Genomic DNA, 13,500 nt, shown 5'->3' with positions numbered 1-13,500 from the left:
TAAAATTGGTCATGTGAATTTTCTTTCTAATACTCCTATTTCTGGAAGTGCAGTTTCCTAACTGATTTTCATTGGTCTCATTTTAGCAATATTTGCTGTACTCACGAGTGTTTTGGCAAAAGATGACTGGTGGAACCTTCTTTTGAAGGCCATATACTCCTTATGTGACCTATCCCGATTTCAGGAGGCTGAGTTACTTGTGGATTCTTCATTGGAATATTACTCATTTTATGAGGACAGGCCAAAACGCAAAGAGCTAGAATACTTTGGTCTCTCTGCTGCAATTCTGGACAAAAATTTCAGAAAGGCATATAACTATATCAGGTGATTTTCCAATAACTTATTTTAATTAGATTCTTTGATGGAGCATGTATATTTACTTTGACGTAGTTTCTCATGTCCAAGATTTAATAAGCTGTTTTATTTTAACTCTTGTCACTTACAGATTAATTTGTTCATTGATGATTCTCAGAAGCAGTATATGAGAGCATGCTTTCCCATTTACTTAACCTTTTGTGCCTCAGTCTCCCCATTTATTGTGATAAAACAGGCATCATAATATTACCACCTTATAGGATTACTGTGAGAGTTAAGTGAGTTGTTGTATGTAACGCCTTTTAACAATGTCTGATATACATTATTATTACGCAGTGTTCATTGTTCTGCAGCTATGAGAGTGGGCTGGGAGAGAAAAGGTGAAACTTAAACCTCTTGATTCTGTTTTGTGGTTTAAAAGTTTTGTTGAAAAGCAGAAACAAGATGTAGAAGCACTACATCCCCCTTGTTGGGGGCGGTGCATTTCAGTGTTGGTGGGACAGCACTGAAAGGTTTCAGTGTTAAAAATCAGGAAGATTTTTCTTTTTACATTATTTTTTACCCTCACCTTCTTTCTGCAATTTTAGGATAATGGTAATGGAAAATGTCAATAAACCCCAGCTCTGGAACATTTTCAATCAAGTTACCATGCATTCCCAAGATGTACGACATCACCGCTTTTGTCTCCGTTTAATGCTGAAAAACCCAGATAATCATGCCCTGTGTGTCTTGAATGGACACAATGCATTCGTATCTGGTAGTTTTAAGCATGCACTTGGTGAGTGTCCTGGCATATGACTTTGTCTCCTTCCCTCTGCCTTGGTTTCTTTATCTCTGAAATGGAGATAATAATTGGACCTACCTTGTAGATTATTGTGGACATTAAATGAGTTAATATAAAGTACTTAAAATAATGCCTGGCACATATAGTAAGTGGCTATAAGTGTTCTCAGTAATTATAATAATTAATATTTATTTTTCTTATGATGCTTTGGTTTCAAAAGGTTAAAGTAGGTCTTTAAAGTAGGACTTTTTTTTAATGGTTTTTTAAATTAATTAATTAATTAATTAATTTTGGCTGCGTTGGGTCTTTGTTGCTGCATGCGGGCTTTCTCTAGTTGCAGCAAACGGGGGCTACTCTTCATTGCAGTGCATAGGCTTCTCATTGCAGTGGCTTCTCTTTGTTGTGGAGCACAGGCTTCAGTAGTTGTGGCACAAGGGCTTAGTTGCTCTGCGGCACATGGGATCTTCCCGGACCAGGACTCAAACCTGTGTCCCCTGCATTGGCAGGTGGATTCTGAACCACTGTGCCACCAGGGAAGTCCAAAAGTAGGACTTTAAAGCTCAACAACTCTCCCTGCTGAGGCTTGTTCGTTCTCAAAATAATTTTCATTAATTATGGATGCTTTGCTACCTGATTCTAATTTGCTATAGTAACAAAGAGGAACTTAAGATTTGCTGATAGTTCATTCCTTTAGGACTGCAGTCCCGAACCTTTTTGGCACCAGGGACCAGTTTCATAGAAGACAATTTTTCCACGGACCAGGGGTGGGGAGGGGTGGAGGGGGATGGGGGTGGGGATGGTTTGGGGATGATTCCAGAGCATTACATTTATTGTGCACTTTATTTCTATCATTATTACATTGTGATGTATAATGAGATAATTATATAAATCACCATAATGCAGAATCAGTGGGAACCCTGAGCTTGTTTTTGCTTGCCACTCACTGATAGAGTTTTGATATGAGTCTGCATCAGTTGATTTATTATGGTCTCTGTGTAGTCAAACCTCTCTGCTAATGATAATCAGTATTTTCAGCCGTTCCCCAGCACTAGCATCACTACCTCAGCTCCACCTCAGATCATCAGCGATTATGTTCTCTTAAGGAGCATGCAACCTAGACCCCTCGCATGCACAGTTCACAGTAGGGTTCGTGCTCCTATGAGAATCTAACGCTGCCACTGATTTGACAGGAGACGGAGCTCAGGCAGCAATGGGAGCGATGGGGAGTGGCTGTAAATACAGATGAAGCTTCACCTGCTCGCCTGCCGCTCACCTCCTGCTGTGTGGCCTGGGTCCTAATGGGCCATGGGTGGGTTGGGGATGCCTGCTTTAGGAGACAAGTCTTTGGTTTTTTTGCCTTTATTTATTTATTTACTTACTTATTTACATATACATATATCTCTTCTTTTTCAAATTTTTTTCCCATTTAGGTTATTACAGAATATTTTTTTAATATTTGTTTTATTTATTTATTTTTCTTTTTAATTTTTTTGGCTGCATTCGGTCTTAGTTGCGGCACACAGGCTCTGCGTTGTGGTGTGCGGGCTTCTCTCTAGTTGTGGTGCATAGGCTCCAGGGCATGTGGCTCTGTAGTTTGTGGCACACAGCCTCTCTCGTTGAGGTGAGCAAGCTCAGTGGTTGTGGTGCATGGGCTTATTTGCCCCACAGCATGTGTGGGATCTTAGTTCCCTGACCAGGGATCGAACCCACGTTCCCTGCATTGGAAGGTGGATTCCTTACCACTGGACCACCAGGACAGTCCCCTATTACAGAATATTGAGTAGAGTTCCCTGTGCTATACAGTAGGTCCATGTTGGGTATCTATTTCAAATATAGTAGTGTGTATATGTCAATCCCAAAGTCTCAATTTCTGCTTTGGTAACCATAAGTTTGTTTTCGAAGTCTGTGAGTCTGTTTCTGTTTTGTAAATACATTCATTTGTATCTTTTTTTTTTAGATTCCACATATAAGCAATATCATATGATATTTGTCTTTCTGTGTCTGACTGACTTAGTATGATAATCTCTAGGTCCATCCATGTTGCTGCAAATGGCATTATTTCATTCTTTTTAAAGGCTGAGTAATATTCCATTGATATGTACCACATCTTTATCCATTCATCTGTCAATAGACATTCAGGTTGCTTCCGTGTCTTGGCTATTGTAAACAGCACTGCAATGAACATTAGGGTGCGTGTATCTTTCCAAACATGGTTTTCTCCAGATATGTGCCGAGGAGTGGGATTGCTGGATCATATGGTAGTTCTATTTTTAGTTTTTTAAGGAATCTACATATTGTTCTACATAGTGGCTGCACCAATTTACATTCCCACCAACAGTGTAGGAGGGTTCCCTTTTCTCCACACCCTCTTCAGCATTTATTGTTTGTAGACTTTTTTGATGATGGCCATTCTGACTGGTGGGAGACAAGTCTTTATATTAAGATTTATTTACATAGCTCTTACTAATTCTAATTAAACTCAGGGAAAATTTAATCATTTATAGGAAATTTCTGTAATAAGGAATCAGGAGCAAACAAGTAGAAAAATACCTAACCAAAAGTTTAGGTGAGACATGTATCTCCTGCTGTCTGAAAGCTAGTGTTGCCAAGTTCACTTCTGAATATACTGTGATTTTGGCTGTTTAATACTTTCATGTGTCTTAGTGTATGGCTGCTATTTTTATAGTTGTTCAGCCAGTAATCTTGAACATCAGACACTGAAACTTTCCTTCATTGTGTATGCTTTTTTGGAATTGTTAGTTTAATATTAAGAAAATATAAAATAGAGATTTTATTTTCCTATATTTAGAAACTTTTACACTACACAAAAATAGGAAGTCCAAATGGCAGGCTACCATCTGTGCTGCTAAAGAGATTTTACAGTGCTGTTCCTTCTGGAATAGAAGTTTTCTTATCTATATGATAAGTTAGAGATCATACCTTTATAAGAAAAATTTGCTTAAATTCCTCTATCTCGTACAGTTAGGCATTTGATATGAGACAATTATATATATAGAATACATGGAATTCACAGAACCATGAATTCTTATTTTATCATTAGATACATTTAGCTCTTCTCAGGAAAAACAAAGTAGTTGCTACATTTGGGAAAATAAAACCCATAACCTAAAAAACAAAAAAAACTATGTTTCTTTTTCTCACCTCCATGATCCATCACATTTGAATTTATAAGATAGGTCTCAATTAATTTTATGAAAGAATTCACCAAAAGACACATTCCCCCATTGGCTTTTAAAAAGATTTAAGGTCATAAGATATATTTATGATCACAGTTGATACATTGTTTATTTTGGAAGTACTATTCTACGTGGAAATGTCTTAACTGTACCTTTAAAAAGTTACTTTTATACTCATATTTAATCTTCATGGTCAGGATATGTTCATGGGTAAATCCTAATTTTGTTATATGTTATATATTATTTTAAAATTCAAATTAATATGCACCTGGTTGATAATTTTTAATTTTTATTTATTTATTTTTGCCTGTGTTGGGTCTTCGTTGCTGCGCACAGGCTTTCTCTAGTTGCGGCGAGTGGGAGCTGCTCTTCATTGCAGTGTGCGGGCTTCTTATTGCGGTGGCTTCTCTTTGTTGTTGAGCATGGGATCTAGGCGTGCAGGCTTCAGTAGTTGTGGCTCATGGGGTCTAGAGCACAGGCTCAGTAGTTATGGCGCACGGGCCTAGTTCTCTGCCACATGCCGGATCTACCCATACCAGGGCTCGAATCCGTGTCCCCTGCATTGGCAGGCAGATTCTTAACCACTGTGCCACCAGGGAAGTCACTGGTTGATATTTTAGAATGTACTCCTTGCATATGTTAAAGTAACAGTAACGTTTGTTTACCTTAAAATATATTAGAGTAAGTGTTGAAGAAATAAGGAACTATGTTTTTGTCCCACCATCTGACATCACTGTTCATTTTTCAGGACAGTATGTGCAGGCCTTTCGCACCCATCCCCATGAACCTCTCTATAGCCTCTGTATAGGCCTAACCTTTATTCACATGGCATCTCAGAAGTATGTATTAAAGAGACATGCTCTTATTGTGCAGGTAATTCATTTGGATTCCTCATTACTTGATTTTATGTTCTTTAAAAATGAATATACTTAATGCTTTTGTTACTCTGCTTCAAAAGTAGTACCTGCTTAGCGCACATGTTGGGAGTACCCAACACCTATCCCTATGTTCAGCACTCATGGACCAACATCTAGGGGTACTCCTGGCTAAGACTTATGCAACCATGTAGAAAAGGGTGTGCAGCCAGATCATAAACGAAGAAGACACAGGCAGAATCTTAAGGAACCCTGTGCAGACTTCCTTATATTCTGGAGCCTTAGAGGCTTCCAGTCTTCTGGGTCCTTAAGATTTTTTAATTAATTTAAAAAATATAATAATATATACATACAATAATGTATGAATACGTGCCTGTGTGACTGTTTCCTTACATCATCACCACAATTTGCTCTTTTAAAGTCTTCTTAGTTCGTAAAGCAGTTTGAAATTACCTTTTTGTTTTCTTGTTTACTTTTTTACATAGCTTGTCTCCTCTAGTAAAAATATAAACTCCAAGAGATCAGAGATCTTATTTGTCTTGTTCACCCCTGTATCCTCAACACTTTTGCTTCTATTTCAGTTTTTATGTTTATATATTTGATGCATGTATATACCTATTTTTTAAGTAGTTAGTAAAGGAAAGAAAATGTTCTCTCTCAGATTTTTGTCTTTAAATTTCTCATTTTTAAATAAGAAGATAAGATATTTCTGAGATTGTCTGCTGTTACTTAACAGAGAACCGTGTTTTTCAGTGGAGTAGAGGTCATATTCATGTACTCAAATGGGTTCATTTATTGTGCAGAAAGTATGATTTGTTTACTGAGCATAATTTTTATTCCTAGAATGCATTAATTCTAAGGAATTCCTTAATTTTTATTATTAATTTATGAAGGAAAATTTGTGACCGTTTATTACATAGCAGATCACCCAGGAAATTGCATTTTATTTTCTGTATGTACAAATTAGTTGACTTACTCTTAACTCAGGTAATATATTTATTTAATTACTTACATCAGATACTTGCACCTTGCAACTTGAAACTTTCCGTGCGTGATAAAAGTTGAAGCTGCATTAAGGGAGAAAGTGAATACAAGAAGAAGTGAAGAAGCAAGTTGCTTTTTGGACATTGACACACAGGGAGCCTGCATCATTACAGTTAGGCTCTGAAATAATCAGTTTCTCCATAAAACTATTGAGTCAGAAGTTTTCAGAGGGGAAAAAAACAAGTTTTTTAAGGTTAAGAGGTTATTAAGGTTTTGAGAGGTATATAAAAGGTACCATTTACCCAGAAAGGTTAGATATGTTCAAGTGAGTTTGCTCATGAGGATGAAACTTTCTGAATTGTCATTATAAGGGCTTGGATTTTATATTTTGGTGAAGCTTTTAGACATGTATCTCAAACCTAAAATTTTACTGGCCTCTAATGCCACAAAAGCCAACTTGAAACCATAAAAATATATATTCTGTGTGCTTGTAGATTACAGACTTTTAACAGCTAGTTGTAACATTTGGCTTTGTTTTCTATGAATTCTTTTGTCTTTAGTTTAAAAAAATCTCTCTTTTACACCTTCAGAAGAGATACTGACTATATTGTGATATGACACTACACCACAGGCATATATTCTTTTAGGGTGGCACTGTCTTTCTGAAAAAAATGTTTGTACTCCTGTACCTGGCACATACTGTCAAATGAGTGAACTATTGAATTATTTATCTTTTTCTTTTTGGTAGGGCTTTTCCTTTCTTAATCGATACCTCAGTCTACGTGGGCCTTGCCAGGAATCATTCTACAATTTGGGCCGTGGCCTTCACCAACTGGGGCTGATTCACCTTGCAATCCACTATTATCAGAAGGCCCTGGAGCTCCCTCCATTCATGGTAGAGGTATTGTATGATTTACTCTAAAAACTGAGGAGTCACCTCATTTCATCTATAGATAAGTGCAGTTAGCTCAGTGGAGTCCAGACAGTGAAATTAATTGTAGCTCATATATTAAAATATATTTCCCCTTATTGAATGCACTTATTTAATTATGTTCAGCAACAAGTAATTCTTTGATATCCTGGCCTTAATGACCTGATCAGCAAGGATGTGGCCATATTTGACTTCTGGTTATGACCATTTCAGTTATCCTAAGATATCCCCTGTGGTTAACAGGTGTGAGATGGTAGACAGGAAGCCTGAATATTGAGTAATATAGCCATTATTCATTTCCAAGTTCAAAAGTGTAACTAACATACTTCTTTATAAAAATGAAAGACCAATATAAATGCAGTTTTGTTTAAGATAATGTAATGTAGGGTGAAGTGTTGCCAATACTATGATAGTCTGTGTTTAAAGCCTGATTTTTAATTTCTGAAGGAAAGTATGTTTTCACTGTGAATTGTTTTAAGCTGCGCTCATAATCCCCCATTCCCTCACAACTGTTTTCTATTACCCTTGTTCAACTTTAGCCATTAAGCAAATGATACATATTCTTATAGTTATGCTGATGACATACATATACTTTTGTGTTCTTTATTTCATAAGTACTTTATGTATTGCTCCTTAAGCTTTATAGGTATCATTTTTCATTGTTGCAGATGTTTTTTCAGTTGACTACAAAATTTTGCATGGGGAAGATTAGGAACATAGATCTAATCTATTCCACTGAGTTCATTGCTTTGTTATTTAAGTAGAAAAAAAGGTAATAACACTCATAGGGTAATCATTATAATCAATTTGGTGTATGCCCTCCTAGACCTATTCTTTATATGCCTTTCTGTTATATAGTACAGGTATTTTTTTCCCATCTGGTCATTTGTGTTATGATTTTTTTTTTGCATACAGAAGTTTTACATTTTTTATAAAGTCATACCAGTCTTTCTCTTTATAGTTTCTACTTTTGCTGTTATACTTAGAAGGGCCTTTCCTACCCAAGATTATATTATTGTGTTTTTCAACTGTATTTTTCTTTTATGGTTTCACTTTTTTACTCTTAAATCCTAATTCATCTACAGTTCATTCTGCCATGTCTTCTGGATGAGACTTTTTTCTTTAACTTATTGGTTGCACATTTAAAAATATTTGATGATACAGTTACAGTAACAATTAACTGAATCAGCATTACCTGATAAAAATTTAAATCCAAGGTATATGTCTAGTTTTATAATTTTTTTTAGTAATATGAATTTTAATAGTTTTTTGAACACTTAAAAAACTATTTATTTGCCATAAAATTGTCCTGGTTGTCAGTTTGAAATATAACTCATTCATATATTTTTTCCCCCTAGGGTATGGAAGTTGACCAGTTAGACTTACGAAGAGATATTGCCTACAATTTGTCTCTCATATATCAGAACAGCGGGAATATTGGAATGGCTCAGAAGCTTTTGTATACTTATTGTTCTATATAAAGCCCCTCAGCTGGGAAAGCAGCTTGGGCAGCTGCTGTGCATGGACCAGTATTTTCTGTCTCAGGGCTTATTATTAACCCAAAAATGGACATGATAATTTCAGAATTATCTGTGTATTTCATTTTTAATATATGATAATAATTTTTGGTAGATATGCAAAATTATCATTCCTGCAAGAATTTTATATTGGTCTGTCATTTTTCCTTACCATTTTTGGTAAGTTGTCCCCCAAACTGAAATGGACAGTATTAGCCATTGAACCAGCATAGCGTTGAATACACTGTTTTTTTCACACCATTTATTCATTTGTGTATTTAATACTGTATATTAAACACCTACTATGTACCAGGCACTGTGATAGGTGTTTGGAATACAGTAGTAAGAAAGATATTACCTCTCAATACAGTTCTTTAAATACAGACCTTGAGCATATATTTATTTGAAAGAAATGTTTGCTACATTTCTACATATATCATTGTTGTCAGTCATCCATTTCTTAGTGCCCTGTTACTATTGCCATTAGTTTTTCAAATACACGGAAAAGGAGGTTGCTTAGTAGGGGAAAGACAGATTGGGACTCTCATGTCAGCACAATTATGTGATTCACTTAGTTCCTTGCAAACTTATTTTAAATGGTTATGTGGTAGGAAGACAAGTAATGGAGCTAATCTTTTACTTTTCACCTGCATGTATCTTAGCCATAAAGACTGAGAGCTTGGAGGCTGGGCTTAATTCATAGTAAACTGCTCTGAGGCAAATACAAAAATGCATTATCAATGTTTGGCTTTCTGACCAAAAAAAAAAAAAAAAGAAAAAAAGAAAAGGTGACTAGGTTCAATAGCCATGACCTGGTTTTCATTTCAAGATCACTAGGAATGTAATAGGAAGACTGGGGAATTGTATGTATGGAATAAGGTGTTACTGATGAAGTCAAAACAGATTAAAAACCTTTTATTTATCTCAAATACTACATATTCTTGGATCTAAGATAACAGTACTTGTTAGATATACTTGGTTTAATAAGAGCTTTTTTGAGTTTCTTTTTAGGGGGAAACAAATACTATAATAAATGTACATGTGGATTATAAGACCCAGTCCAACTGTGGGAGGAAAACAAGTATGAGACTTAGGATGAAAGAAGTACAGTGGGGGCTTTTTAGGAATTCTTACCACTGTTTACACTGTATACATGACTTTGTAGTTGAGAAGCAGAATTTGTATGTAATAAGTAAATGTATGGTGCACTCTGTGTGCATGTGTATATATAGAATTTAAATAAACTTTATTTTTGTAATTAAAGTTAATTGTTTCATATGCTTATATATATTTTATTTCATGCCATTTGCAGGTAATGATAAAGTCGACTGTGATAGAGTGATCAGGTAGATTTGTGTCCTGGAATCCTGTGGAGTTGAGTACTCTGTTCAGAATTTCTCTCTTGAATTAAACTCACTGTGCTGTAACTCCAATATCTGCTGAATAGCCTTGGAGGACACAATAAATCTCTCTAGCAGTCTTCTAAGGAAAAAAAGCTGATAATTGCATGAGTTTGTTTAACATTTAAAATCATAACTACCATTTGCTGAGTGTTTTTACTATGCTACTGTGTTCTAAGTACAGTGCAGGATATTTTAGATACATTAACTCTGATTCTGTCGGAGAATCACCTGCAAGGTAGGTGTTATTGTTATGATCATCCCCATCTTATTTATGAGAGATTAAATAGCATGTTCAGGATCACTAGCAAGCTACTCCTTGCTCAGAGAAGTTCCTTTGGAGGAACATACTTGCTACAGTTCAGAGTAACAACATAAAAATTGAGCATAAATTTACTTTAGAAAGAGGAAGGAGATGAGCAGTTATTTTTTCTATCCTCCAGGCCTTCTGCCTATTTTTTTAATTTAAAAAGTTTTTATTTTATTTTTTCTATTTTTTAAATTTAATTTTTATTTTATAGTTGATCTATAGACAATGTTGTGTTTTAGGTGTACAGCAAAGTGATTCAGTTATACGTATACGTATATCCATTCTTTTTCAGATTCTTTTCTCATATACGTTTTTACAGAATATTGAGTTCAATTCCCTGTGCTATACAGTAGGTCCTTGTTGGTTATCTATTTTATATATAGTAGTGTGTATATGTTAATCCCAACTTCCTAATTTATCCCTCCCCCCACATGTCCCCATTGGTAACCATAAGTTGGTTTTCAGAGTCTGTGAATCTGTTTTTGTTTTGTAAATAAGTTCATTTGTATCCGTTTTTTAGATTCCACTTATAAGTGATATCATACGATATTTGTCTTTCTCTGTCTGATTTACTTCACTTAGTATGATAATCTCTAGGTCCATTCATGTTGCTGCAAATGACATTATTTCATTCTTTTTTATGGCTGAGTAGTATTCCATTGTATATATGTACCACATCTTTATCCATTCCTGTCAGTGGACATTTAGGTTGCTTCCGTGTCTTGGCTATTGTAAATAGTGCTGCAGTGAACATTCAGGTACCCGTATCTTTTTCAAACTACAGTTTTCTCCAGATATATGTCCAGGAGTGGGGTTGCTGGATCATATGGTATTTCTGTTTTTAGTTTTTTAACATACTTCCATACTGTTCTCCATAGTGGTTGTACCAGTTTACATTCCCACCCACAGTGTAGGAGGGTTCCCTTTTTCCCACACCCTCTCCAGCATTTATTGTTTGTACACTTTTTGATGATGGCCATTCTAACCAGTGTGAGGTGATACCTCATTGTAGTTTTGACGTGCAGTTCTCTAATAATAAGTGATGTTGAGCATCTTTTCATGTGCTTTTTGGGCCATCTGTATGTCTTCTTTGGAGAAATGTCTATTTAGATCTTCTGCCCATTTTTTTTGATTGGGTTGTTTGATGTTGAGCTGCATGAGCTGTTTGTATATTTTGGAGATTAATCCCTTGTTGGTCGCATCATTTGCAAATATTTTTTTTCATAATGTGGGTTGCCTTTTCATTTTGTTTATGGTTTCCTTTGCTATGCAAAAGCTTTTAAGTTTAACTAGGTCCAATTTGTTTATTTTTGTTTATTTTTTTCATTACCTTAGGAGGTGGATCCAAAATGATATGCTATGACTTATGTCAAAGAGTGTCCTGCCTTTGACATAAATATGTCAAATTTGAAAATATGATTTATGTTTTCCTCTAAGAGCTTTATAGTATCCAGTCTTTTTTTAAAATCTATTTATTTTTTGGCTGTGCCACGCAGCTTGTGGGATCTTAGTTCCCTGACGAAGGATTGAACCTGGGCCCTCAGTAGTGAGAGCGCACAGTCCTAACCACTGAACTGCCAGGGAATTCCCTATATTATCCAGTCTTACATTTAGGTCTTTAATTCATTTTGAGTTTATTTTTGCGTGTGGTGTTAGAGAATGTTCTAGTTTCATTCTTTTACATGTAGCTGTCCAGTTTTCCCAGCACCACTTATTGAAGAGACTGTCTTTTCTCCATTGTATTGTTGCCTCCTTTGTTGTAGATGAATTGACCATAGGCACATGGATTTATTTCTGAACTTTCTATCCTGTTCCATTGATCTATATTTCTGTTTTTGTGCCAGTACCATACTCTTTTGTTGACTGTAGCTTTGTATTATAGTTGGAAGTCAGGGAGCCTGATTCCTCCAGCTCCATTTTTCCTTCTTGGGATTGCTTTGGCTATTTGGGGTCTTTTGTGTTTCCATACAAATTGTAAAATTTTTGGTTCTAGTTCTGTGAAAAATGCCATGGGTAATTTGATAGGGATTGCATTGAATCTGTAGATTGCCTTGGTAGTATAGTCATTTTGACAATATTGATTCTTCCAATCCAAGAACATAGTATATTTTTCCATCTGTGTGATCTTCAGTTTCCTTCATCGGTGTCTAATAGTTTTCAGAGTACAGTTCTTTTGCCTCCTTAGATAGGTTTATTCCTAGGTGTTTTATTCTTTTGAATGCAATGGTAAATGGGATTGTTACCTTAATTTCTCTTTCTGATCTTTCATTGTTAATATATAGAAATGCAACAGATTTCTTTGTCTTAGTTTTGTATCCTGTAATGTTACTGAATTCATTGATGAGCTCTAGTAGTTTTCTGGTAGCATCTTTAGGGTTTTCTATTTATAGTATTATGTCATCTGCAAACAGTGACAGTTTTACTTCTTCTTTTCCAATTTGGTTTCCGTTTATTTCTTTTTATTCTATGATTGTCATGGCTAGGACTTCCAAAACTGTGTAGAATAACTGTGGTGAGTGTGGGCACCCTTGTCTTGTTCCTGATCTTAGAGGAAATGCTTCCAGCTTTTCATCGTTGAGTATGCTGTTAGCTGTAGGTTTGTCATATATGGCCTTTATTATGTTGAGGTAGGTTCCCTCTATGCCCACTTTCTGGAGAGTTGTTTTGTTTTATCATAAATAGGTGTTGAACTTTGTCAAAAGCTTTTTTTGCATCTATTGAGATGATCATATGATTTTTATTCTTCAATTTGTTGATGTGGTGTATCATACTAATTGATTTTCAGGTATTGAAAAATCCTTGCATCACTCGGATAAATCCGAATTGATCATGGTGTTTGATCCTTTTAACATATTGTTGGATTTGGTTTGCTAGTATTTTGTTGAGGATTTTTGCATCTTGTTCATCACTGATACTGGCTTGTAATTTTCTTTTCTGTGGTATCTTTGATTTTGGTATCAGGGTGATGGTGGCCTCAAAGAATGAGTTTGGGAGTGTCCTTCCTCTGCAATTTTTTGGAATAGTTTCAGAAGGGTAGGTGGTAACTCTTCTCTAGATGTATGATAGAATTCGCCTGTGAAGCCATCTGGTCCTGGACTTTTGTTTGTTGGGAGTTTTTTAATCAGAGTTTTAATTTCAGTGCTTGTGATTGGTCTGTTCATATTTTCTATTTCTTTCTGGTTCAGTC

General features: G+C 35.6%; 1 protein-coding gene across 2 annotated transcripts in view; it reads left to right on the top strand.

The window, feature by feature from the left end:
• The window catches only part of GTF3C3 (general transcription factor IIIC subunit 3), a 30,501-nt gene extending 20,635 nt beyond the window's left edge, over positions 1-9,866 (top strand). The window contains exons 14-18 of one of the 2 annotated variants that reach the window (XM_081242648.1): positions 87-324; positions 903-1,093; positions 5,045-5,169; positions 6,904-7,056; positions 8,445-9,866. In XM_081242648.1, coding sequence (XP_081098774.1) covers positions 87-324; positions 903-1,093; positions 5,045-5,169; positions 6,904-7,056; positions 8,445-8,567 — 830 coding nt within the window. In that variant the 3' untranslated portion in view covers positions 8,568-9,866. The remainder of the gene's footprint in view (positions 1-86; positions 325-902; positions 1,094-5,044; positions 5,170-6,903; positions 7,057-8,444) is intronic. The other variant, XM_081242647.1, reaches the window with a different exon arrangement.
• Positions 9,867-13,500: the final 3,634 nt, after the last annotated feature.

This window comes from Mesoplodon bidens (assembly GCF_964165515.1).
Source record: "Mesoplodon bidens genome assembly, chromosome: 8".
Lineage (NCBI taxonomy): Eukaryota > Metazoa > Chordata > Mammalia > Artiodactyla > Ziphiidae > Mesoplodon > Mesoplodon bidens.
This window is presented reverse-complemented; position numbering and strand designations above follow the sequence as displayed.